At 32.0% G+C, this 26,332-nt stretch overlaps 1 protein-coding gene across 3 annotated transcripts in view; it reads right to left on the reverse strand.

Moving 5' to 3' along the window:
• Positions 1–26,332, reverse strand: part of SEMA5A (semaphorin 5A) — a 600,495-nt gene that overhangs the window by 267,897 nt on the left and 306,266 nt on the right. For all 3 annotated transcript variants that reach the window (XM_031946119.1, XM_031946120.1, XM_031946118.1), the window contains exons 6-8: positions 25,649–25,711; positions 7,170–7,268; positions 5,244–5,457 (exon numbers count right to left, since the gene is read on the reverse strand). In XM_031946119.1, coding sequence (XP_031801979.1) covers positions 5,244–5,457; positions 7,170–7,268; positions 25,649–25,711 — 376 coding nt within the window. The remainder of the gene's footprint in view (positions 1–5,243; positions 5,458–7,169; positions 7,269–25,648; positions 25,712–26,332) is intronic.

A 26,332-nucleotide genomic window follows, 5' to 3' on the forward strand; every position in this document is an offset into this window, starting at 1 on the left:
CCCAGTCATATGGCATTGCCAAAAGAATATGCTATGTTACAGAACATTAAACATTTTTATTCTACACCTATGTCTCATCTATGAATTGTGTTGCTCATTTAAAACACAAATATTTTCATCTGATTATTAATATTTCATTTAATATGTATCTAAAACCTCCCAGTTTTGTCAGAGTTCATTAAATAAAAAAGGAAAAATTTGCCTCTGTATAGGGAACTATTATATATTGAAAGTAAGAAAGGTTCTCTACTCTGCATTTACCAAATTTCATTTCTGAACCTTGAAATCTAAAACACAGCTGATTCATTTTGCTACAACCATTCTCATTCTTCTAAGATTTTTATTGACAGAAGGAGTTTAAATAATGATTTAGGATTTCTGAGTAACAGTTCCAGGATTTTTAACTGTGCCAAAACTCACACATAATGTGACAGCTTCAGTTTCAAATGAGCATCTGTGATCGACGATGGCAAAGCTGTAAAATGTTTTCTGTAAGTTTTGTTACAAATCTAAATTTCCATAAAAACTACCATCAAGTCCTTTTGTCTTGCAACTGTTTTTAAGGAAAAAAAAATCAGAAATTCAACCTATTCCAGACAAAAGATTATTAAACAGACATACACTACCATATGTTATCTATTATTATAGCATCTCAGAGATGATGGTGAACCTCTTATATGTTCCTCCTTGCATGAGATTAAAAAATGGGGAGTAGGCTTTATAAAAATGAATTTTAGTCTTTGGATATGTTTCCTTGATAAAAGTGAATTTTAGTCTTTGGATACGTTTCCTTGACTGGACAATGCAAACCTGAAAATATGTGTAGACTATGTGTGAGGATGTTATTAGCTATGTGAAAGCTTTCAAAGAAGGATTATTGCTGTTTTGGGATAAAGAGGCAAGATGGGTTATGAAAATCCAGCCATATGTTGTTTAAAAATATTGGGAATTTTTTAGTAAAAAAACAAAAAAACAAAAGTAGGCAGAAGAATTCAATTGACCGTTCTTTTTAATGCTAGTTAGACTCTTTTTTTCCAGATTACCTTTTACTGAGACAATTTTCTTTCCAAGATAGGCAAGAGGATGTGGTAAAACCAGATAAGGCCAAATTCAGAGAATAGTATCCTATTTAAAATATGTACAAGCAACTGCCACCTGGGTGATGAGCTCTGTAATGTTTATTTTATTGCAAACTCTGTTTTCTAAATGTCTTTTATTTTTATATGATTCTCATTTCTGCATGTAAAACCTCATATCCTGGCCCCAGAATTGAACTCTACCTTTAAAAAATAAAAAGAAAGAAAAAAAGTTAGGAAACAATTAGTAAATATGTAGAAATTATTTTACTGAAATCATATAGTCCCATCTTTCTGTAAAGATATGTTTCTTTATATCCTAAATCATAACCAAAGATCTATTATTTGTTTTGCTTAAGCTTACTTCATTCCTGTCTTCTCCCACAGATCCCAAATCCCTTCCTTTATTTTATTCAACAATAATTCTTGAATTGTGTTATTACTCTCATTTATATTGTTTTCTCTCTCTGATTCTTCTCTCTATACCTATGTCATTTTACTCTTTCCTTTTTCAGATCATTTAGGAAGACAGCAAATTTTCTTTTTCCTTCTCCTACCAGCTATTCTTTAATTTTAACAGCATTGATATTTAGTAAACCTCCTTTCTAATACATATCTTCATTCTGTACTTTTTACTACTAGTATATACTAATCATTTCTTCATGGGCTGTGTGTCTCCATAATCTTTCTGGATTCTTTCTGTGACCTCTTGTTGACTTGAGTTTATAAAATACAAATTCTGATCTCCCTTAAATTTAGCCTATCTATTAGTTCGATTAAAGATCTTCCCATGATTTCCATAAGTCTTCTTTTTTTTTAATTAAAGAAATACCTATAATGTTTAAATTTTCAGATGTTCAAATTTTTTAAATGTTCAAAGACTACAAATATCATTAGTTAGATATTAGTGTAGATAGGCTTGGCTCTGTAACATGAATAGCAGTACACCAGAGGATTTGAGAAGATAGTATCAATGAACCCTGTTATCACAGGCATTGTGACACAAAGGGAAAATGTCATGACAAGGAAGACAAGGAAACAAGAGTATCATTTGGAACATTTGATAAATCTAAATTCAAAGTTCAAGGTTCCAGTACTACCCAGTAGAAATAGCAAGATTTAAGTCCCATATAGATAAGCTAGAGTAAGTGTTCAGGGGAACAATCTGAGCAAGAGAATGAAAGCAAAGATGCCAGAGATGGAAGCAAAAATTCAAATCTGGGTTAACTTTTTTTTGAGGACTAGTTTTAAGAATTCAAAATTAAATGAAGGGCCAGTGTGAAGATCGCGTATTTTAAAATCAGCAGGAGTCCAGAGTTCAGGTTAGGGGAAAATCGTCAGTCTTTATTCTCAGTGAAGAAGGATCGGAGGTGGAAGAGAATCGGCGATAGCAATGTGTGCAGCTGAGTCAAGAAGCTAGCTAGACCTGCAGCCACACGACCAGCAGCCAGGAGAATGGACCCAGGCCCCATCTCTCCCAGCTTCTCTTCCTGTTCCTCTCTCTGCCTCCACCCACCAAAATCTCAATTAAACTCAATTAGAAAATGTATTACAGATTTGGAAGTAAGAAACAGAATCTCAAATCTCATTAAATGTGGAATAGAACAGCAGAACAATTTGGAAATGATTGCTAAGGAAAGGATAAAGACTACTGAGCCTGTACTGTGATTTAAAGAATTCTTCTTGGTGTAGAGAGAAAAGATTGACCTTTCCCTTCTCTGTTCCTATCTCACCAATGAGAAGGAAGATAGAACAATAATATCTACTATTTTGAGGGAATCCATAGGTAGCTTTTCCCCCAAACACTTCTCATGGCCCAAGAGGCATCGGGTTCAGAATGTCCATTGCTTGATAGAAGCTGATACCCACATACTGTACTGGAAATATCCCATTACACTACTCCACTCTAACCCAAAAAAATCACTATACTCCTGGTATAAAACAATATGTCCTACCAATACTCTTTAAAACCATCTAGACCTTTGTCATCTGCCTAATCACAACTAGGCCTTTCCCACTGCCATTATTTGAACAAAGACATGAACTCTCCTTTAGGTGTTATCTCTCCCAATTAGAATGAGTCATTTGAGAACAGGGGTGCTTTCATTTTCTATTTATATTCTAGCACTTAGAAAATAGTTGGCACACAGTAAGAAATTAATAAATACTTTCCCATTCTATGGATAAAATATAAATTACTGTTAGTATATACAGTATATTTTGTTTAATCCTTTAGAAAAGAAGATTGTTTTCTTCTCTCAGTGTGTATCCATCTTCAACAGAAAAGATTTCCCATCCCTGGAGTGACAGTTCTTGATAACCTAATTTGCTGTCAGGTGACTGTAAACCCAGTGTTGTAAATAAATGGACACTGCAACTAATGGCTTAATTCAAATGACTTTTCCATAATACTCTCAAGGGTCTCACAGCTAGAGTGAAGGATGGAAAGTGAGTGAAAAGGAGGTAAATGTTACATTTACCCTTTTATTTGACTCGATTTTAGAAAGCTCTAATTACAAGCACTTCTGGCTCTGTTTCTAAACTAAAACTTTTCCTTGTACAGGAAAAATAAAAGGAAAAATATAGACCTAAGTAAATGAAAGCTTCAGGGCCAAAATGTGAACATCAATAGAGCATTTATGGGTACAGTTGAAACCAGTTAACAGATTCAGTGTTAATGGAGATAATCTAGTTAAACATTTCTGTTTAGGGGAACATTTCATTTTGCCCTTTGGATGTAATACAGAACAATTCAACTTAATGGGGACTTAATAATGAGAGCATTTTCTCTTCCACAAGGGAGACTTTTAAAAGAAAACTACAGTTCTTTATTAAATTAGTTTATGTAACAACAAAGCAGTAATCCTGAGTGAAATATATACATATACACATTTATATATAGATAAATGTGACAATATACATACACATACATTTCTGTACTTCTTTTATTTAAAATTAATTCAATAAATTTGTGTTCACACATAGTATACCTCATTAAAATAGAGGGTATAAATGACTTTTAACCCCCTTGACTCTGATTAGATTAACAGATAACAATCACAGTTTCAGGTCTCTCTATTAATAGTCATCAAGCACCATGATTTTCAAAATTTATATAATTCAGTTTAGTTTGAAAATCATATGAACTGCATCAGTATTTATCTATCTGGATAGATAAAGACATATACAAAGATATGATATGTATGTATACTAACACATACATACATACATATACCACATATGACAAAGGAACCTTTGTTCCTATCCTCTTACAAAGGATAGCCAAAATTACTAGGAACTGAAGAAAAAAAATTTCCTTCTCCTGATGACAATAGCAACCCACTCTTTATGTTCCCTTTCACAAAAATAGTGCCTTTGTCTCCTTGGCATGTGAATACTTCTGTTAATTGCTGCTTAACTAAGCTACAGATATTTAACTCTTACAATTCTATCTCCTAAGATAATTTCTCTATCTCTTTAATCACTTTTTGGTTGTTTCTCTGTAAATGGCCTCTGATTTATCTTAAGAATTCTGGTGCTGAAGTGGCTTAAAATGAATGTAATATTTCAGATTCAGGCTCAGAAAACTTATAGAAAAAGGTAATGTTTCCCATCCCCTGGACTATTTCTCCCAAGATTTAATAGTATGAAATTTTCCAAGCAGATTCTCAATAACCATTCCATTTCCTCCTCATTTTTCTGACCGCTCTAGAATCATATCTATTATTTTCCCTTCGCCTCTGGGATTTATAAACATCACTTCCCCTCCCTCCCCTCAAATGTAGCAATGTCTGCAAATCTCATTAAAAGGTTGGTTACTCTTTCCCAGATCATTAATAAAAATGTAAGAAGAAGCCATTGTTAAATAAGACAACTATTTAAAACTGCAGTGTAGGGAGCTGTTTATACAATTATTTAAAGATGACCCCAAACCAGTTTAACTCTATTACTTAGTAGTCAAATAAATTTTAACTACTAAATCACTCTCAATGGTTTTAGGTCAATCTTACATGTAATTTTAAAATTATTTTAACACTAAAATGCCAAGTGGTACCATTAAATGATCATTACTTAGTATTTCCAGCTGTTAGGAAAAAACTGAGTTTTTCTTCAGAAATTGTGAAACAGAAAATAAGGTATATAATTGAAAGGGATTTTTATGCTTACCATTTAGCCATTTAGAATTGTATTGTGCTGTGCGTAGAGGAGGGAGAACTCCTAGACTTCTATAAATGGCAGGATCTCTTCCTGGGAAATCCATAGCTGTAGCAGCATACAGCTCCCCACCAGAGGTAAGCAGGGCTGTGGAGTTATGTTGGGGACTGTAAGGACACCGAGCCATTCCACTGATCTGATCATGTATCTCAGTTAGGTTACTCAACTATAGATGAGAAATAAGAGAAAGAAAGAATTCCTTAGGGTAGACCCTCTTTGAAGTGGATCCAATACCTCATAGACCAAGAACCTGAAAGCCTTCCCCTGGTGCTATCCAGTACCTCCGAATGACCAACACTGCACTGTTGCCTGTTATTCTCGCTTAGTGGCCGTCCTATTTGCTATATCTATCCCAATAAATACTTATTGGTACTACGACTGCCAATAAATACAACCTACTTTCACTCACTATGCATCTGTTCATGCACTTCTTTGTTATTAGTAATTTTTTTATTCTTCCAAGATCATAAAGTTCCATGTTTTTTTTCTAGCCATAACTTTTTAATAACAGATTTTCAAAGATAAAGAGAACTTTGTTTGGGGGGAAGGAGTGGGGAAGAAAGAGGTAAAATAAGCCAGTTTAGAATCATTGGTATAATTTCCCAGTTTTTTTTTTTTTTTAAACACCATATATCTACTCTTCTTTCCCTTTGGAATCTTCCCTTCTCAGATATTTTTTTTTAAAAAAATCAATCCTTGAAATTGCTGAAAATTGTAATGTCTACAATACTTTCTTAACTACTTTTTCTAGAGTCAGCTGCTCTTCTTAATTCTATCCTTTTAATTACCACTTCCTCACATAGCATATTTAAGCACGAGATGAATCAGGAAATACAAAAGAATGGTTAATCCATTGTGCTTCTTGGGCAAATAGGTGACACAGTGGATAGAGCACCAGACTTGAAGTTAGGGAGACTCATCTTCATGAGTTCAAATTTAGCTTTACATATTTACCAGCAATGTAATTCTGGGAAAGTCATTTAACCTTGTTTGCCTCAGTTTTCTTATCTGTAAAATGATCTGGAGAAGGAAATGGCAAACCCCAAATGTGGTCACAAAGAGTTGGACATGATTGAAATGACTGAATAACAACAGCAAAAAAAAGTGTGCGTCTTTAGGTTTCAATTACAACTTTCTGGATAATCTAATGTAGTTCCATCTCATGAAAAATTCTTTGGAAAACTATTTTCCTCAACTGATATTTTTAAAATCAAAATTGCTTTTAGGCTCCTATAATGCTTTACAAATTAGCTTGTGTGTACTAAACTGCATAGCTCTTGACTTCCATATCTCTGCACTTAGCAAGAATCCTCTGAAGAACCATTCATTAAATAAGAAAATGAATTATATTAATTGCAATACATAGCTAATATACAGTTATTATAATTTTATTTTCCCTTGACAAAAAACCCACTTGCTTAAATATTTTAAATATATAAGTCATCTAAATGATCATCACACAGTTTTATTAAAAGAATTAACATACTGAGATTTTTACAAATTAAATATGTGTTTTCGTTATTCCATGCAAAAATTTAGGCACTGAAGAAAATCTGGAACTTTGGCAACATTACATATGCAAGATTTCCTCAACCTTTAGGCATAAAATTCCTAAGAGAATACAAAGTTACTGAAAGGGGTCTAACAATCTACTTGCATAGGAGGTATTTTCGTTTCATCATTTTTTCCCCTAAAGATATCAAACAGAGGAAAAAACAGCAGGGTTTGGGGGAGGACCTTATACTGTAAAAGATCTGAAACCCCTGACATAACATAATGTTCCTTTAAACATAAGTAACTTTTCAATTTTACACATTATAAGTTCATTTTTCTTCATTTAAAGCTATTAGTTTATGAGAAAAGAAGATAAATACATACCGTTCGATTGGTACAAATTGGTGTAAAAGCATTGGTTCCACAAGTGAATAGCCGGTCACCCCCCACCAAGAGTACACGAATATAATTTTGACATTCATCCTGAAAAATTCAAATTAGAAAACAGGTTTTAAAATATTTAAGGAGAAAAACATTGAATGCTTAACATGTTTCCTCTGGCTTATAAATTAAAAGCAGTTTGGCCACTGTTATTGTCCAGATATTATTATCTGTTATTGGGGGTAGTGTATGTATGTGTGAGCACATGCACATATATGTACTATAACTGTATTTTACTTTATATGTATTTAGTAGAGAGAGAATTTGAACTGAGAATAATGGAAGCAGTGTCATATAGTGAGAAAAAATCCTGCAAATCCAGAATTTCTAGATTGTAAGGTCTTGGGTTTAAATCCTAACTGGTCCACTAACTACTTTTGTGATTTTGGGCAAGTTCTTTAACTATTCAAGACTACCTATTGTTTCCTCACCTGTAAATATGGAGTTGGATCCTTCCTGACTCAATATTTGTTATTCTAGGAGGGAAATTACTATGTATTTTAAAAAATCGAACCGCATTATTAAGAAATAAGCTAAAAAATACTAGTACATAGTTTTGTTAGATATGAAGTCCTGGGGAATATTTCCTGATGGTTATCACATATAATTTATTTCAAGTGAACTGGCTGGTTTGAATGGAGTACTTTTGTATGTGGAGCATAATACACATGTGCATAACCTCTAGTATTTCATATGTATAAAATTTCAAAGACCTTTTATCACTAACCTTTTTTCTTGCCTTTTGCAGCATTTGACACTACTGAATATACCCTTCCCTTGAATAATAATTGTACAATATTACTTTCTACTGATTTCCCATTCTCCCAGTCTGACCATTCTTCCTTAATCTCCTTTGCTAGTTTATCATCCATTTTTAAACTCCTAAGTGTAGGAATAACCAGTCAATCAACAATCATTTTCTAATCATTAACATGTACAAGGAACTATACTAAGCACTAGAGGTTATGCTTATATTTTAATGGCATTTTCAAGTTACTAAGAACATACAACAAATATACAGAGTAAATGGAAAGTAGTTTCAGAGAAGAGGGTACTTGAAGGACTACCATTGAATCCTGTAGAAATAAGATCTAAAATGAGTCTTAAAAGCTGCCAGGGAAAATAAGAAGTAGATATGAGTAAGGAAGTTATTCCAGAAAGGAGGATATTCATTATTAAAGAAGCATGTATATCTCAAGACTCTGTCTTGAGGCTTCTTTCTATATGCAACCTATCTCAAAGATTCTATTAGTTTTCTTAAACCATCTCTATACATGGGGGCCACATTTACATATCCAACTTAATCTCAATTTTTAATCACCTGCTGCCTATAAGACATACTAAACTGAATATCCTTTAGATATATCAAATTCAGCATATCAAAATATCTCATTATCTTTCCTTTAAAATTCATCCTAATTTTTTTTTTCTATTCAGGACACTATCATGCTCCTAGACACACAGATTCATTATCTCAGAATTATCATTCTGCTTCAACACCTAGACAACCAGCTGCCAAGTCTTATTGACTGTACCTCCACTGTCCTATTGTCTCTTTCATACAACACCAACCTAATTCAGATTCTCTTTACCTTTTATCCAGAATATAGTCATAATCAGTTTTTTTTTTTTTTTTGCTTTAGGATTCTCTCCTCCTTAATCTAATCTCTCATTGCCATATTGCTATTACTTAAAGCACAAGTTATAACCAGGCTCAATAAGTGTCTTGCTGATCTTAATACAAAATATAAGCATCTCTACTTAGCATTTAAGGCTAATCACAACCTAGGGCCAATGCTTTTAAGCTTCATCTGCATTGCTTCCCCCAGACACCCTCTATGACTAAACTAAACTGATCTGATAACTAATCCTCTAGTTCCTCCTCCACAACATTCCATCTTAAATCTCTGTGTCTTTGTACTTGTGCTCATCATACCTAAAATGCATTTCATCCTCACTTCTGCTTCTTAAAAACCACAGAATTCTCTACAATTCTCTTATCCCAAACTCCATTAGTCCTTATAGATACTATTGCTACCTCCCAAAAATTGCTTCACGTTTACTTTGCATAAATCTTGCATTAACTTATAGGTATACATGTTATTTTAAAGTTCTTTGAAGCAGGAGTTTTGTTTTTCTCTTTGATTGACATAAAGATGGAAAACACAGAATCTCAGAAACATTTATTATTAAACATTGTAACAATGCACAACTTTTCTGTGGCTTATGGGTTAGGAGTTAGATGATTTGCTTCTCCAGGTGAAAAACACACAACAAAACCCACCAAAAAAATCCCATATATTTTCCTATATTGCAGATTCAAACAGAATACCATGTCATTGATATGACAAAAAAGACTCAAAAACTATCAAGAAATCTCTTTGCAGTATATATTGTTAGAATTATTTGCATAAAACATTTTAGGTGAATCTGATGCAATGATTCTTTTGATCACAAGCAGAATTTTCCCTACTTCAAAAAAATTTGTTTCCTGTAAGAGAGTCACCACCTCTGATTTTATGGCTGAAAGACTTGTTTTAGGCATATATAGCACATTAAACTATTCCATCGACTACAGTATGAATAGATAAAAAATAGATGGGCTATACACTTGGGAATTTAGGTTCAATATGCAGAAAACTATATTGTTCCATAAATGATGGTGAGGATTAATACTGGGATTCCTAAGAGAAGAAAAGCAGGAGAATGATGGAATGTATGCGTGTTTTTTAAAGAATATTACATCAAAAGCTAGGAACAAAAATTACTAAAGAAAAATAAAAACTATTAACAACCATATAAAAATGTTTCACTTTAATAATAAGAGTAATGAAAACTAAAAGAACTCTGAGGTTTTATTTCACATCCATTAAAATGGAAAAGATGATAAAAGAGAAAAATAGTAAATGGCAAATAGGTTAAAGCAAGATATACATTATAACATATATATAGAAGGGCTATGAAATGAAATGATACAACAATTTTGTAAGACTTCTTGAAATTGTGAGGGCAAAAGGGCTAATTATCCACACACTTGAATCATTTCTATCTCTTCAATTTTGTTTCTTTCTTGCCATTCCTTCTGCTACTACTATGACAAAAGTGCTCATCTTTTGGCTAGACTTTTATAGCTGTTTCTTATCACTCTTCTGAAACTTCCTTGTCTCCCCTCTGAGCTATACAGTCAGATTAATTATCCTATTATACAAGTTTGATTATATTTATCCTCTGCTTTAAAAAAAGAAAATTAGAAAATGAAAGAAAGAACAAAAAGAAAGAAGGAAAGGAGGAAGGAAGAAAGGAAAGGAGTAAGGAAGGAAGAAAGGAAAGGAGGGAAGAAGAAAGAGAGGAAGGAAGAGAGGAAAAGGAAAAAGAAAGAGGGAGCGAGAAAGAGAAAAAGAAAGAAAGAGGAAGGAAAAGAGGGAGGGAGGAAAGAAGAGAGGGAGGAAGGGAGGGAAAGAAAGAAGGAAGGAGGATGGGAGGGAAAGAAGGAGGAAAGGAGGGAGGTAGAGAAGGAATCCAACCCATTCTCAATGACCTTACAAGGCAACCTCCTCTATAATTCCTCTTAGGAACTTACTCTATTTTGTATTTTCTCTACCTTATTTGTGAGAAGGACTGTTTCTTATTTTTAATTGTATCTTCACTAAAATCTACTATGTATCTTTCAAGGACTAAATATTTATTCATCAAATGTACTTACTTAATACACAAGCACCTCTTTTATTGTTCATAGCATCTCCCAAGTGTTATCTAATTTCACTATAAATTTCTATTTCTTGCCTATAAAATTTTCTTCTCAATTGTAATAATTTCTTTGAAAAACCTATAGCAGAATTTTCAATACATTGGCATTTTCTAATAAATCTTAGGACAATTTTTATATACTAAGTAGACTTTTAACCATATGAATTTGGTTGTTGAAAATGGGAGCCATTTATCTAAATTCCTACATAAAATTCAAGGTTAAAATGGCCCATGTATTATCCAGATTCTGCAGGCACACTAATTTGTCCTTCACTTTGTAGCAATTTTCATTTGAATGTAGAAAGCTAAAATGGAGTTGCTAAATCATTCAAAGTGATTTTTGATGTATGGTATAGTATTTTGCTTCTAATGTCCACTTGGTCAAAAGGACACAAAGATGTCTATTCAATAAAGGAAAAATATTTTAAAGTTACAATTTCCTAATTTGTTATCAGGCTTTTGTTTTATAGAATCTTTCATAATCAGAGCCTAGTTTTAGAAATGAAAAGCAGCTCCTTGACTATCTAGCATGAATTAGGTGGCCAAAACAAAGACATAAATCCAGTTCCTTTCATTCCAAAACCCGTATTTTCCCACCATATCATACTACTTGAAAATTATTTGCTGATGAAAAACTCAAGATTCACCATACACAAGTCATAGAGTTACAGTGTTTAGCAAACTTGGAGAAATCCCTCTAGTATTTTCCTCATCTTTAAAATAAGGTTGAGGGAGACAACTGTAAAGACCCTGATGCTCCTAATATGCTCTTTGCATGTCTATGCTTATAAATCTGTTTTGCAAATTCGGGGTTGTCTCTTGCTTCCTTTGATGTTTTCCTCATTTTTTAAAATAATAAGCTTAATTATGATGAGTTCTAAGAATCCTCATGGACCTATATGTGCTCTACATACACCTATGCTTATGAGTCTATGTTCTGAAGTTGTTTTGGAGAGGGGAAATTGCTGAAAAGATCTTTGAGGAGGTAGGTTTATACACTGAATAAAATTAAATTAGATACTACGCACACTGATTTTTCTAGCCCTTAAATAATGAAATTTGACTATATTTTATAGTACATCTGAAGTTGGAACATATTGATATATGCCATGTATCTAATATTATATATATATATATATACATATATGAAAAATTTCTTGCTTCTAGAGAAGTAAATAAATTCTAAGAACATGATCTTTTCTGGCTTGCCTGTTTCACTCCTCTAGTCCATATCCTACTATTGTTTCATGCTAAAAAACAAATCTATGCTTCTCATTATAGCTATACATAACAACCCACAGATTTCAAGCTAAAAGAGACCTTTGAGATTTATTATTATTATTATTTTAACAGTTTTCTTAATCCCCTTCTACAAGTTTGGCAAATGAGACCACAAGAAGTTGTGTGCCTTGTCCAAAGTCAAAATGATAAAAAGTGACAAAGATGGAATTCAAATCCAGTTCCTCTAGTTAAAATTGAGAGTTGCTCTCACTGTACTTTCCCTGTCACTGCCAATCATTCAAACAATTACAAAGTACAAATATTTTAGTTGTAAATTATAAAGTGTTTGCATGTATGTGTTTTATGCAACAACTTCCCTTTCATTCTACCTAATATCACTTTTAATACAAGGTCTTTGCTTGACTGACTCAATGATGCAATGGAAAGAGCAATCACTTGCAACCTGAGCTCTGTTTCAAGTTCCTTTGCCAGGTATCTGGCAAAAAAGCTACATGGAAGCTGCTTCCTGCCTCTGAGCTTCAGCTTCTTCTTCTGACAAATCCTATGACCCTAGGAGCCTTATCTACCACACAGAATTGTTAAGAGATCAAAATGAGATCACTAATATAAGAATACTCTGAAGGATAAGGAGCAAAAATGAGTATGTTACTTCTTTGTGCCTGTTAACACTGAATTGTTAGTTTTTAATGTATCACACCAATTGTGTCATATACAGAAGAAAAAGAACAGAATTTATAGCACCAGATAAGATTTTAGATAATCAGCTTAAAATGATATTTATATGCAGATTTATAAACTATTTTGGATAATCATCAAACTAAATAGAATAAAACAATAAAATTACATTGTGACAAGTCCTTTGATTCATGAATCTGGGAACTATCTTTCAGCTGAAGACGGTAAAGATCAATGAATAACACTATGTTATCCACTGTCTTTCAAGAATCCATGGAAACCTTTATGAAAATTGCTAAGGTCAAACAGAAATCAAAATCTTAAGAAGGGTTGTCAGTACACCTATTCTTTTAGAAGAAAGGAAACAAGCATTTGTTATACATCTACTATGGAATAGGCTCTGGGTAAGCCTTTTACAAATATCGCATTTGATCCTCACAACAACCATGTGAAGTAGATGCTATGATTATTCCCATTTTACAGTTAAGAAAACTGAGCAGTTTTTTTCTTGACCTACTAATTTGAATTTTTGATGATAATGATATGTCATCTGTCCATCTCGTCATGGCATTTATTGAAGGAATAAAACATATAAACATAAGAGGAATTTTGTTGCACTCATTACACATGCTCAGGCAAATTCAGGAATGTGCCCAGTAGAATAAACAAGTGGGCTCTGACAAGATGACCCCTTTAAGCTTTTCTGTTTCCTGTATTAAGCCTGATTCCAATATGTTTCTCTGTTATAAAACCAACCATGTATCCAAACTAAGCACCCACTTTCGACACTCAAGGAATCTCTGTTCTTTTTTTATCTGATATTATTCACATTCACAAGCATTTTTTTCTTCCTCCCATATTCTTTAGATTGTTCTTTGTTGCCTACACATTTGTCACAATTGGGCAAAATTAGCAAAAATTTATAATACCTAGACCTAGAAGCTTAAGCAATTTAAAGAAAATTCAAAAACTTTTTTTTCCCTTAAAGCTTAAGAAAGTACTTCTTCCCTTACTTCCACTCTACCCATGATTTAATATTACATTTTATTCCCTTTAGCAAGACATCTCACTAGCTATTGATATTGATATTGACATGTTATCAAAGTGTTTTCTTTCCCAACTAAATCAAGCTGTCACCGAATTTTCCGACTAGCTCTGAGGGTGGTCCCAAATAAACTGTATGCTTGGTTCTTCCTTTTCAATAGGTCAATGCTGTTTTCAATAGTCACCTACCTAACAATGCTGTGTAAGTTAACATCGTAACAATTTCATAGTCTTATGCAATATGGCTCCTATTGAGGCAGTAGAAATAACTACTGCCTTGCCTGCTGCTCTCTATTTACCACCCACTGGAAAGCCCTACAAGGTTATCTAGAGTGACAAGTGTATAGATTTAGTTATATGCTAGAGTGCAAGTGAATTTCCATTCTACACAGTTCTATTCCATGAAATCCCATTTCACATAATTAAAGGGATTTCTTTTGAAGGTTATCACAAAATTTCATCTGTCACTATGAGTAAATACACAGATTCATGCTGTCTCAATTGCATCTCTATATGGCATTCTGTGAGAGTATGAAGTTGCATATGGAGTGAGAATGGGATAAAGACTTGGGTACAAATCCAATTAGTAGGGTGACCCTGAGCAAGTTATATATTGGCAACTTATTTACTGTGTCAGAGAGAGGTTCTGATCTGACTGGGTAGAAGGAATTACCTGCAATGACAAAAATCACTGATCCAAATACATTCTTTCCTATATACTACACACTATAAAAGTAGAATCTGTAGACTATGTGCCCATTGCATAGTTTTATATATATATACATATATATATAATAATATATATATATATATACACAGATGTGTGTGTATGTACATCCATGTGTATATGTGTACACATATATTGTTGTATTAGTTGATTATTCATATCTGACTTCATTACCCCCTTTCTATGTTTCCTTGGTAAACATATAGAAATGATTTGTCATTTTTTTCTCCAGCTAATTTTACAGAAGTGGAAACTGAGGCAATAGGGATAAATGACTTGTCCAGGGGCATACCACTAATACATATTTGCGGTCAGATTTGAACTTAGTTTTCCCTGATTGTATACAAACCATTGTCCCAATTATATATTATACATAATTCCATTTTATACATATGTGAATTTATATGTGTTTATTTGTATGTATGTATGTATGTACATATACATTATAAGCTCCTTTTTTGAAATGGATTAAGGTAAATGAAGGGAATGAACTTTTTAAAATTAAATTTCATAAAATTTATCAACCAGTCTCACAGTACTTTTACATCCTTACTCTTAAAAGTTTCTTCAGCAAGAGTGGCCAAAATTAGAGTTCTAACCAGAGGAGTTTTATGTTGTTCCTAATGTATAAATACCACCCCCCCAAAAAAAAAAAAAAAAAACACTGATCATAACAGATAATTTTACTTGATGCTATGCATTTTCCATTAGTTTTTAAGCAGGTATGTATTGTGGATTACTCAAGGAGATAACATTAATGGTCAGCTTCCTCACAGAGGCAGGTTTGTTTTATCCTGTCAAATATGACAGATTACTTTGTCTTATTTTTCTCCCAGCTATTTTCTTTACTTTGGACCAAAGTATCAGTAAATAAATACAAAAGCTCTAGCAAAATAGAAGATAATTTTTTTCTTGAACAGGTCATTCTCCAAAGTACTGATAATCTGATTTTTTATGTATAATCATATAAGAATTCAAAATTATATATTTGAATTCTAAAATTTAAAGGAATCTGAGAGATGATCTAATTTCTCACATATAGATTACATAGTAGGAAAATGAATCTCATTTGTTTAAGGTTATACAGCTAAATGAGTATTAGAGGGGAATAGGTAATAAAAGCCAAGTCTCTTGAATGCCCAATTCAAGTTTCTTAAAATTGTTTTCACAATTTAGTTTTTCAATAACTAATGCTCAGTCCTTATATAATTATTTGAATTTTTAAAAAAACCTTATAAATAATCTGCCTTGAATTATTTTTCTAAATTAAAAAAGAGAAATATAAAAATCAGGAAAACAAAATTACTACCCTTATAAAAGTTCAATAATATTTTTCTCTATGTATACTTAAAAGAGAAATGGAGGTCTGCCTCTTTTGATTACTTTCTGGATTATTTTTGGAAGATAGAGACTCCATAAATGTGGAATACTATATATATGTCTGTGTGACATGTATAGGTGTTTCTAGATTTTTTAAAATGTATCCAATAAGTTTTGCAGATTTGTATTTCTTTTTTTCTTAAAAAAAAAAAATAAATAAAAAGAAAAAGAATGCTATAAACCATGACTCTGGGAAAGGAAAGTGAGGAAGATGTGTGGGGGGAAAGTAGGCAATGTAAAATAAGAGAATAAAGATATTTTGTTAAATACATACTGGGATGGGTGGGGTCTTGCTACTGGAGATTGACACATGTCCACCTAAAGTCAAGACCAACTGAAGTGGAAAGTGCAGCTCAGTAGTGGGGTTGGGCTTGTGAGTGAGTGGTCGCTCCACTTTTAGCCTTGGTAACATAAGGATCCTCAGTCTCAAAAAATAAATTGATATGTAAATAGATAATCTAGATACCCATGTATTTACTTATATTATTATATTTATGCATATTTATATATGCATAAAATTTAAAATTTTATATGTGACCATTTAATATTTTGAAATTTCATTTTTATTATACTATTCAACACTGTCATTTACAGATATAACATTCCCACCCAACTCTCTAGATAGTGCTAGAAATGGCATGGAAAGAGAAAAAAAAAAATTCTCCTTTAAAGAAATTGAGAAGTTAAGGATGATTAGACATGAAAATACACATGTCCACACAATGCTTAATGTTGTGTGTCTAATTTTCTATGTAACGTGTATATTTATAGTCATTCAATAATGTGAAACTCCTATCCTTTATGTGACAGTATGGATGACAAGTAAAGGCAAAGAGACAAAGCTCTTTTAAATCTCTGGACACTGACTAAGTCTTCTGATCTTGACCCTGTCACCTGGCTCTGACATCTGTGCTTCTAAACTCCTGTATCAAGTGGAATAATTGCTCAGTTTATAGAACCAATGAATTCTTGCTACTCTCTGAGTAGGGAATGTCTAGCAGGGCTTTTTCCTATTCTTCAGTTCAAGAAGTCTCTGCATTATGTGGAATACATAGGCCCACTCTTAAAAAAAAAGTTTAAGAAATGTTATAGTCTTGCCTTTTATTATGCTAAGAAGTAATAAAGTAAACAGGATGGGATACAAGACTTGTTGTCAAGAACAACTAGGTTGAATCAAACCTCAGATACTCACTAGTTGGACCTGAGTGAACCACTTAATTTCTCTAAGTCTCAGTTTCTTCATTGGTAAAATGGAGACAATATCTCCACAGGCTGTGAAATTTGACTGAAATAAGGAGGGGACTTAAGGGAACAAGAATTTTTTGTTGTTCTGTCATTTTTAGTCATTTCTTAGTCTTAGTGACTTCATTTGGGATTTTCTTGGCAAAGATAGTTGAGTATTTTACCCTATCCTTTTCTAGATAATTTTACAAATATAGAAACTGAGGCAAACAGGATTAAGTCATTTGTCCAGGGTCACACAGGTGCTAACTGTCTGAGGCCAGATTTGAAATCAGGAAAATGAATCTTCTTGCCTCTAAGCTTGGCACTCTATTCATCCATAGAACTTCCAATGTGGTCAGCACTGTTAAGTGCTTTACAAATATTATGTCATTAAAATTATCTCTAATATCATATTGAAACTGATTTGCAAAATCTTAAAAATGTTACATGTCAACTATTGTTATTAATTTTAAAGCTTCTTTCTAAAAATGGGGAAAAAGCTATGTGTTACAAGAGCCTTGCTGAGGATCAAATTAGATGATAGCATTAATTGGAGACATAACACTTGAAGCAATCTCAGAGTCCACATAGTCCAAATCCCTCATTTTATATATTAAAAAAAAAGTCTCATAGAAATTAGGGATCTTAACTAAAGGTACAGAATATAAGGCACCAGAAACAGATATTATAGCCCAGATTCTTCAACACTAGAACCAATTTTCTTCCCATACACATCCACCTTTTACAAATGAAGCTTCAAATTTTAAATCTCAAAGTAAATATGAAACATTATTACTAGGTTCAATGAAGTAGACCCTTTCAAAATATCTCAAGCCTGTCAGGATTCTGTGGCTCACAAGTTGGGAATTACCAATTGAATCTGTATCCCCTAATCTTGAAATTATGAGAAAAATTTGTCATTGCTTTGTCCTAGAAATTAAAATTTTCCCCTTCTGTATATTTGATAGAATTTGCAAGGGATATCATGGCAAGATAGAACATAAAATAAATCACATAGATTTGATATGAAGACAATAGGTATAGTCCCAGCTATTTATCATATGCTGAGTAGCTTCTTCATCCTACCTAGTTCTAAGGTGAACAGTGTCTATACTAGCATCTTTCCTCAGAGATGATCTCCAATCTATTCTTTATATACTGCCGACACACAGGTTGCCTCTCCCATGGAATAGGGCAAGGAGTATTTTTGCTTTTCTTTGCATCCCCAGTACTTGGTACAATTCTCAACATACAAGAAGTGTTTAATAAATGTGTACTGATTGACTGCTTCATCTTTCAGAATATTATTTTCCCATAGGGAGACCTGATGGTCAATAATGCACTTATTTTTTTTTTTTTACAATTTCCTCTTAGTGGGATACTTGAGATCATTTGAGATGATCATCAGCAACTTTGGAATTCTGTAACTTTTCCTACATGTGAGATCAGCTGGACTTTTTGACCATTCAAGATTTATATTCAAGTGAAAGACTTCATTGGTGAACACTCACTATTTTCCTTCTTCTTACCTGAAATACATACAGTTCATCCACTGGCCCTCTACTACCCTATAAACAAATCTTATCACACATCTGCCCTCAACTCAAGAGTGTGACTCAGTCTTCATATTAGTTGACATTCCAGTTCGCTTTGTGTTATATACAAGCTGCCATATTATCTCTGAGACTGTCAATCTATTTCTTAAGGGTTTTACAGCCTTGTCACTCATCACATGCTATCAAAAGCACCAAACTTAAGTGTGTTAGTTTTTTCTTTTTTCTTTTTGCCTATTTGGGCCTTCCAAGTTAACATTCTTCTCTTCATTATCTAAGGTAAACTCCATTAGATTGTGATATCCTTGAGAGCAGGCTGTCTTTTACCTTTCCTTCTACCCCCCCCCCCCCCCCCCCCCCCCCCCCCCCCCCCCCCCCCCCCCCCCGCCTAGCACAGAACCTAGTCTATAATGGGTACTTAATTAAGTTTATTTACTGATTTCTTTGTTAAATCTCTTAACACCAGAATAATTGGTTCAATGCAGATTACTTTTAACATGCCATCATCAACTCCTTTAAACATTAATTATAAATTATAACTTTGAATTTCACTATTATACTATTATACTGTAATATCACTCTTCCCAGACAATGGGACCAGCTGTTCATTACTACCTGGGTGATTTGGAATCAGCTAAGACTGGCCTACAGAACCATACCGTGGAAGGCTTGAAATGATAGACCAAGGTATATTCTAACTACAAATCAATTAAGATTTTTAAGCACACAAATGACATGGATAAATCTACCTATGAAGAAAATATAAAATCTATATGAAAGAGACTGAAGGAGTAAAAATATAAAATTTCTCGGCATACACATATATGTACATGCACACACATACACACTACATGGTGCTTTTCTACAAATCCTTCCAATTCTATATTACTGCCACAATCATTATCCTCCATGAAAATTAGAAAATCATATGTAAACAAAAGAGGAATTGGAGAAAATGAAAGCAATTATATGAAAGAAGACAGGGAAAAATTGTGATTGGGAAAAAAAAAAGAAATCAGTGAATATAATAGAAAACGTTTAGAGTGTCCCTATGCTATTCAATAATATGAATAATGCTCATTTTTATACTAGAACAAATATAGGGAAAATCTAGACAAATAAAATTATTGCATATTTTTAAAGTATGCTGTTGATTCCTCAAGGAATCTTTTCCTTAATGATCAGTCTAATTTGTCATATTTGATTTGTCACGAATGTTGGACTTCAAAGTGTTATGTCTACTATTTGTTAGCTGCTAGGCAGTGATGTTGGCTTCAAGATTATATCATACAAAAACTCATACATCTATTTGAGATAAAAAAAAAAAGTTTAGAAAACCACCTCTAAAATATTAGGCATAATTTAATACAAACACAACAAAGAAGTCAGAGAAGGACTTTTAAGTTTATTAGTTTAGCTTTTTTTAAGCAACATAGAAGGAATTATATTTTTTTTTTATCATGTACTGCCATTAAATCCTCTTGCATTTAAGATAAGCTATTTGAGGGAGATTTTTTTCTGGGTTAAATATCTTTAATAAAAAGCATTCATCATTTTCTGTCTTTTCTTTCTGCTATCTATATATTTCCATAGCTAAAACTACATTGTAATCAAGGCATAGGCACAGTATTTTGCAAGCAATGAAACTTGGCGAAAGAAAATCTATAATATTACAGGAATCAAGAATGTGAGTATGGAGGAAAATCTTCAATTCCTGTGACTTCATTCCCTATTTTCTTTTCCAAAATCTTAGCATTCACACCATATGAAGGCTATAGGATATGTTTATGGATTTTGTACCATTTTTTCCTTACTATATTGAAGAGTAGAAAATTTACTATATTTAGATGTTTCATCTACCAAAAAAATCCAGCATAATTACAACTTTTAAAGCCATATTTATTTCTAATGCTTCTAATACCAATTAGTAAATAATATAACACCACAATAATAAAAATGTCCTTTCCTAGTCTTGATAATTAACTTTTTCTTTGTTTTTATAAACATTTTTTGGTTGAACATAAACTTTGTAAGGGAAGGAATAGGTTCATTTTGGGTTTATATCTGCAAACATAGTATAGTACTTGGCACATAGTTGGCATTTAATGAAGCCTTATGAAAAAGTCATTAAATTATAAATATTGTTTCTCCTTACTTTATAATTAAAATCAAGAAAAATGCAATAAAATATTAACCAAATATAATTATTAATATATAAAAATGTATGGACCACAAGTTACGATTTATTTTTTTTTTGGATATGATCTTTTCCAAAAATAAATATTTATTGATATTTTAAATTGCAGATAGATGGTCTTCATTTCTCCTATTTCTTTCCTCAAGTGCCTCTCTTTATAACAAAGAATGTTTTTAAAAAGAAAAAAATACATTGGAAAAAAATTGACATTTACAATGTTTCACAACTGTAGACCACCACTTATCTACTCCCACACCACATCTGTAATGGAATAAGGGAAGGTGACATTTTTTCAGGACTAAGCTTCTCCTTTGTAATTTTATAACATTTATTTCCATGCAGTTGTCATTCTTTCTGTTTATACTCTATAGTTATTCTGCATGTTGTTTTTGAGATTCTACTTTGATTCCATTCACATGCTTCTATGAATTCATTGTACTCAATGTTTCTTATAGTAAAATATTATTTTATGACATTTATATATCACTATTCACTTAGCCATTCAATACTATAGGAATCTACTTTGTTTTCCATTCTTTCTTGTCACATATAAATATGGAGGCTGTCTTTTTTGTCAATGATCAACTTGGGATATGTACTAATAGTAGAATCTCTGTGTTGAAGGACATGGTCATTTAGATCTTTTATTACATAATTCCAAATTGCTTTTCAGAATAACTGTATTTAATTCTAATTTTTAAAAAAGTGTTCCTGTTTTTCTATACCAGCTCCTAAAACAGATTATTCCTATCTTTTGACACCTTTGCCAATTTGGTGGGCCAAAAAACTTCGCAGGTGTTTCGACTGATACTTATTCAAAGCTAATCTCTTATAATTTGATGTGATTTAGATTTCTTTTATTAAAAAACATTTATTAACAATCTAATTCAAGCCTAGTCTATGTTTCCATTTTTGTTTCACATTATACTTTCCACCATTTTATGCAATATATAATCTAAATAAGCCAGACCATCAAACTCTACATTCTATCTTCTGCCTCCAAGGCTCTGCAAAAATTGGAATACAAATCTTCATTTTTGTCATTGAGACTTATAAGCCTCCCTCAATGTCCAGTTGTGATGTTATTTTTTATAGCAAACCTCTCCTAATCTCCCTATCTGATAGCACCTTTTCCTACTCTCATCTCTTTACTTATCTGCCCACTGTTGTTCATTTTCCCTGTTCTCAATAGGATGTAACCTCCTTTGGAGCAGGACCACTTTTAATTTTAATTTTGTATTCCTGGCATCAAATATAGTGTCTTGCAAATGACAAATACTTAATAAATGTTTTTAGACTTGAATTGAATTACTCTCACATGTAGAAAGAAAAATGTCAATGGAAGATGTTTTTGGTTTGGGAAACTTGCTTCATATTGATGATAATAATGTCATCATTCACTTCCAAATCACATTTTATCCTCATTTTTTATTTAAAATGTTGAATTGGCATTATTTGGAAATCACTGGGAATACTGATTAATGGCAGCATTAGAAGACTTAATCTTTCATGATTACTTCCCAAGCAATTAATCTTAAATTACTTACCAAGCAAGGTTCTTTAGTCTTAAGTGATATGTAATTTCAAAGATACATATTAAAATGCATCTCAGTGTATATCAATAACTTTAATATTAATTTCTTTTGAATTTTTCTTTTCAAATATACAATTTAAAGCTAATATTGTGCCTCCTTCAAAGTAAGTGATAAACAAATTAACAACAAGGATTGTATCAGATCTTTCAAAATAATTACTATTTAATAACTATGAACAAATATTTCATTTTTAAAAAGCATGTGGTTAGCTAAAGAGAGGAAAGAAAGAAAAAAGATATGAGAAATTACAGAATGACCACAGGCTATTTTAAGATTAAGTACAAGATAGCAAACCTTTGAAAAGAAAGAAAAGACTAGTGAATTCTAATTTGGTAAATTTGGTGATTTGGTTAATTTGCAAAATTTGGTAAATGCAAAAAAATAAGAAAAAGCAGAAATTCTATGAAAGTATTATCAGCATTTAGATCAAGAGAAAGCAAACATATAACTGTAGTACTTTTACATATGAAATAAAAATTAGAGTGCATTTTTTTATCCCAATTTTCATTGGTGAATATGCAAAGATAATAAAAGAAGCACAATATTGCCAACATATTACAGAATTAAGACAAGAAAATTCATAAGCAAAGAGAATATTTTTAAATTGTTTACACATCTATGCTTTGATTTCCACAACATATAGTAGGGTCAAGAGAAGAAAGTCTTTAATTTCTCTTGAATTCTGACAATTTAGAACAAGGTTTTAGTTTGGGGTAGTTACTTGATAAATGCATACTAACTAATGATTATATTATACTTAAAAAAAATCTCCCAAACAAAAGTATCATTTAAAAAGTGATTTTGTTCCCACTGGTAAAGTGTTCAAAAAATTAAGTGAGACAATCTTCAGAATGTCAATAAGCCAAAAACGTATGTAAATCTCAATATGACTATCTACATACTCAAATGTAAAGGTTTCCTTTACTTTTTCACTATCGTATAATTGCTGAATGATATACACATAATTCCTCAAATGACAAAGAATTCAATTTCCAATTCAGTTTTCCAAAGTAGCTAATCAGCTATAAAATAGTGTCTACTGCCCCACGGAATACTCATAGTTGATAAAAAAGCATTTCCATTTTAAGGATACACGATGTCTTTCCCTTATAATCACAATGAAAATCTGTTTTTATACTTTTAAACTGACAGAACAAAATCATGGAGGATATATATTAAATAATTGTAAATAATAAATCATATTTTATTTGAACTATTGTTTTGCTCATCAAGAGAGGTTCCTTCTAAAAGTATGCAAATATATAATTTAGGATAATAACCAATGAAAGTATGATTTAGAAAACATGGACAAAAATGGAATTTTAAAACAAGATTGAAACATATTTTTCCAAGTAGTCAAAATCCATTTCAATCAATATGTACTTTACAATGTAATTACACAGAATTCAGATCTGTGTAGGTGTCACAAGATTTCTTTGAAGTAAGTGACTGTGATAAAATGTTAATGTTTAACAAAAATCATTTCTTATGAATTGATGTTTTTACATGGTATTTTCTTATATTTGGTATTAATCTGTGACTGTAAATATCATCAACCAAAGCTTATCAACAAAGAAAGAGAGCATATAATATCGATGAGAATTATAGGGAAGAAAACAAGATAAAGGAATACTGGCCTTCCTAACTACCAGTAATCTTAAACTCATAAATTACAATCTATAGCTTCCTTCCTTCCTTCCTAGTCCTGGTTTAAAAATCAAGCTGTTGTATCCTTCCCTCAAAAATGAACTCATTAGGATATCCCTTAAGGAGATGACTAAAATTGTATTTTTCAGTAATTTAATTTTTACTTTAGACAGAAATGTAATAAAGGAAGCAGAGTGTATATATATGTAGAAAGAGAGCAAAGGTTATGTTTACTCCATTTGGAATGGAGCTTGCTATATATTGAAAACATTATCTATTATTGAAACATATGCCTCCCACTATCTTTTAGTGGACAGAAGAATTTAAAGCTGCCTGGCATTTTCTCCATGTTATTTGAGGATTTTCCTATATATGGTTCTATATCAGGAGACAAGATTTTACTAAGGAGTAGACACAAAAGTAGAGGATTGAACAGTGTTTATACAAGGGGCTATTCATCTTCTTGGCAAATATAAGTCTTCTTTTAAAAGTCAATAATTCTGAATTGCATTATATTCTAACAGGATTATGCTGAACTCTATTGACTAGTGAACAATTGTAATTTCAGGATCATAATAATGCAATATATGCTTTCCCCCTTTTGGCAGAGGATGAATTAGAATTATAGAATAAGACATGTATTCTCCAAAGAATGGTCCATATGTTTATTTGTTTTGTTTGACTATATATATATATATATATATATATATATATATATATATAATATTAATATTATTATGTTTTTTCTTTCTGTAACTTCAAAGAAAATGTCCCTTATTAAAAGCTAATTGTTGTTGGCAGATCTGGGACTAAAACAAATGATGGTTAAAAATGTGGGAAAACACACAAATAGAGAAGTCCAAGCCCATGGCATTAGGAAAAGATATTCCAACCTATCAAGCAAAGCCCTAAAACCCTGAGAGGGAAGTGAACACTTTCTCTTTCTGAAAGCTTACATCCAAAATATTAACCATAATACTATATCTAATTTTGTAAACAAAGGGCCAACATTATCAAAATTTTCAGCCAAGACAAATTTCTTGGCCTCATAACTAAATCAGTTTGTTTTGTTGAATCAAACATGGATATGGGATTTAAGTAGTAAGAAGAAGAAAAAGAAGTAGTTTTACATATACCAACTTGTTATTTCTGAATAATGAGAGATAAGGCATCTCAAGAAATATAATAAAAGAATGAGACACAAGTCAAATGGCATTAGATAAGATTATTCATATAAAGACTTAGTTGGAAAGAAGATCTCACATCTCCCACTTGAGTGGAACAAATAATTCTTGGAGGAGGAAAAGGAAGACGAGAAGGAGGAGGAGGGGAAGGAGGAAGAGAATTCAAAAATAAATTCTGAATTAAGAATCAGGCTGTTGTACTCTTACCTTAGATTTTCCCTTACTGTAACAGGCTCTTTTAGTAGCTTCATCACACTCCCACTCCACAGCCTATAAGGAAAAAAAAAGTTTTATATATTCTGGTCTGGATTAAGAAACACATACGTGTATGTGTCTGTGTGTGTCTAATTCATAAAATTAAACAATAGTTTATTGGTCAGAGAGTCAGAGTAGAAAATGTCACTCATTAACTAATATCAAAATGCTCATAATTGAGTATAGAACTAAATTATGTTGCATGAATGCTTATTTCTAAAAAGGATGCTGTTCTCCATAAATACTAAAAAATATTATCCACTGTCTTATCATTTTCTGAATTTGCAACAGTTAACAAACTAGGAAAACAAGGGGATGACTTATGATTACTTGGTCAATGACAAATAAGTATCTCATCATAAAGTTATATAGAGGCACAAATTTTCAACATTTTTAGATACTGTTTTAAAATGCTTTGAATTAGTAATTTTAAGGAATGTTTAAGCAATCTTCAGTCCTGCTTTCTATATATCCAATTATCTTCCATTACTTTATAAACAAGATTTAAAAATTTAAGTATATATTAGTTCATATACTATTACTAAATCTATACAAAATAAAAATCGGATTTGCCACATTGAGTACCTTGATGAAAAGAAGGGAAATTAATTATTGAACCTAACCCAGGAAGGTACT

The sequence above is a fragment of the Sarcophilus harrisii genome, chromosome 1 (genome assembly GCF_902635505.1).
Source record: "Sarcophilus harrisii chromosome 1, mSarHar1.11, whole genome shotgun sequence".
Taxonomy (NCBI): domain Eukaryota; kingdom Metazoa; phylum Chordata; class Mammalia; order Dasyuromorphia; family Dasyuridae; genus Sarcophilus; species Sarcophilus harrisii.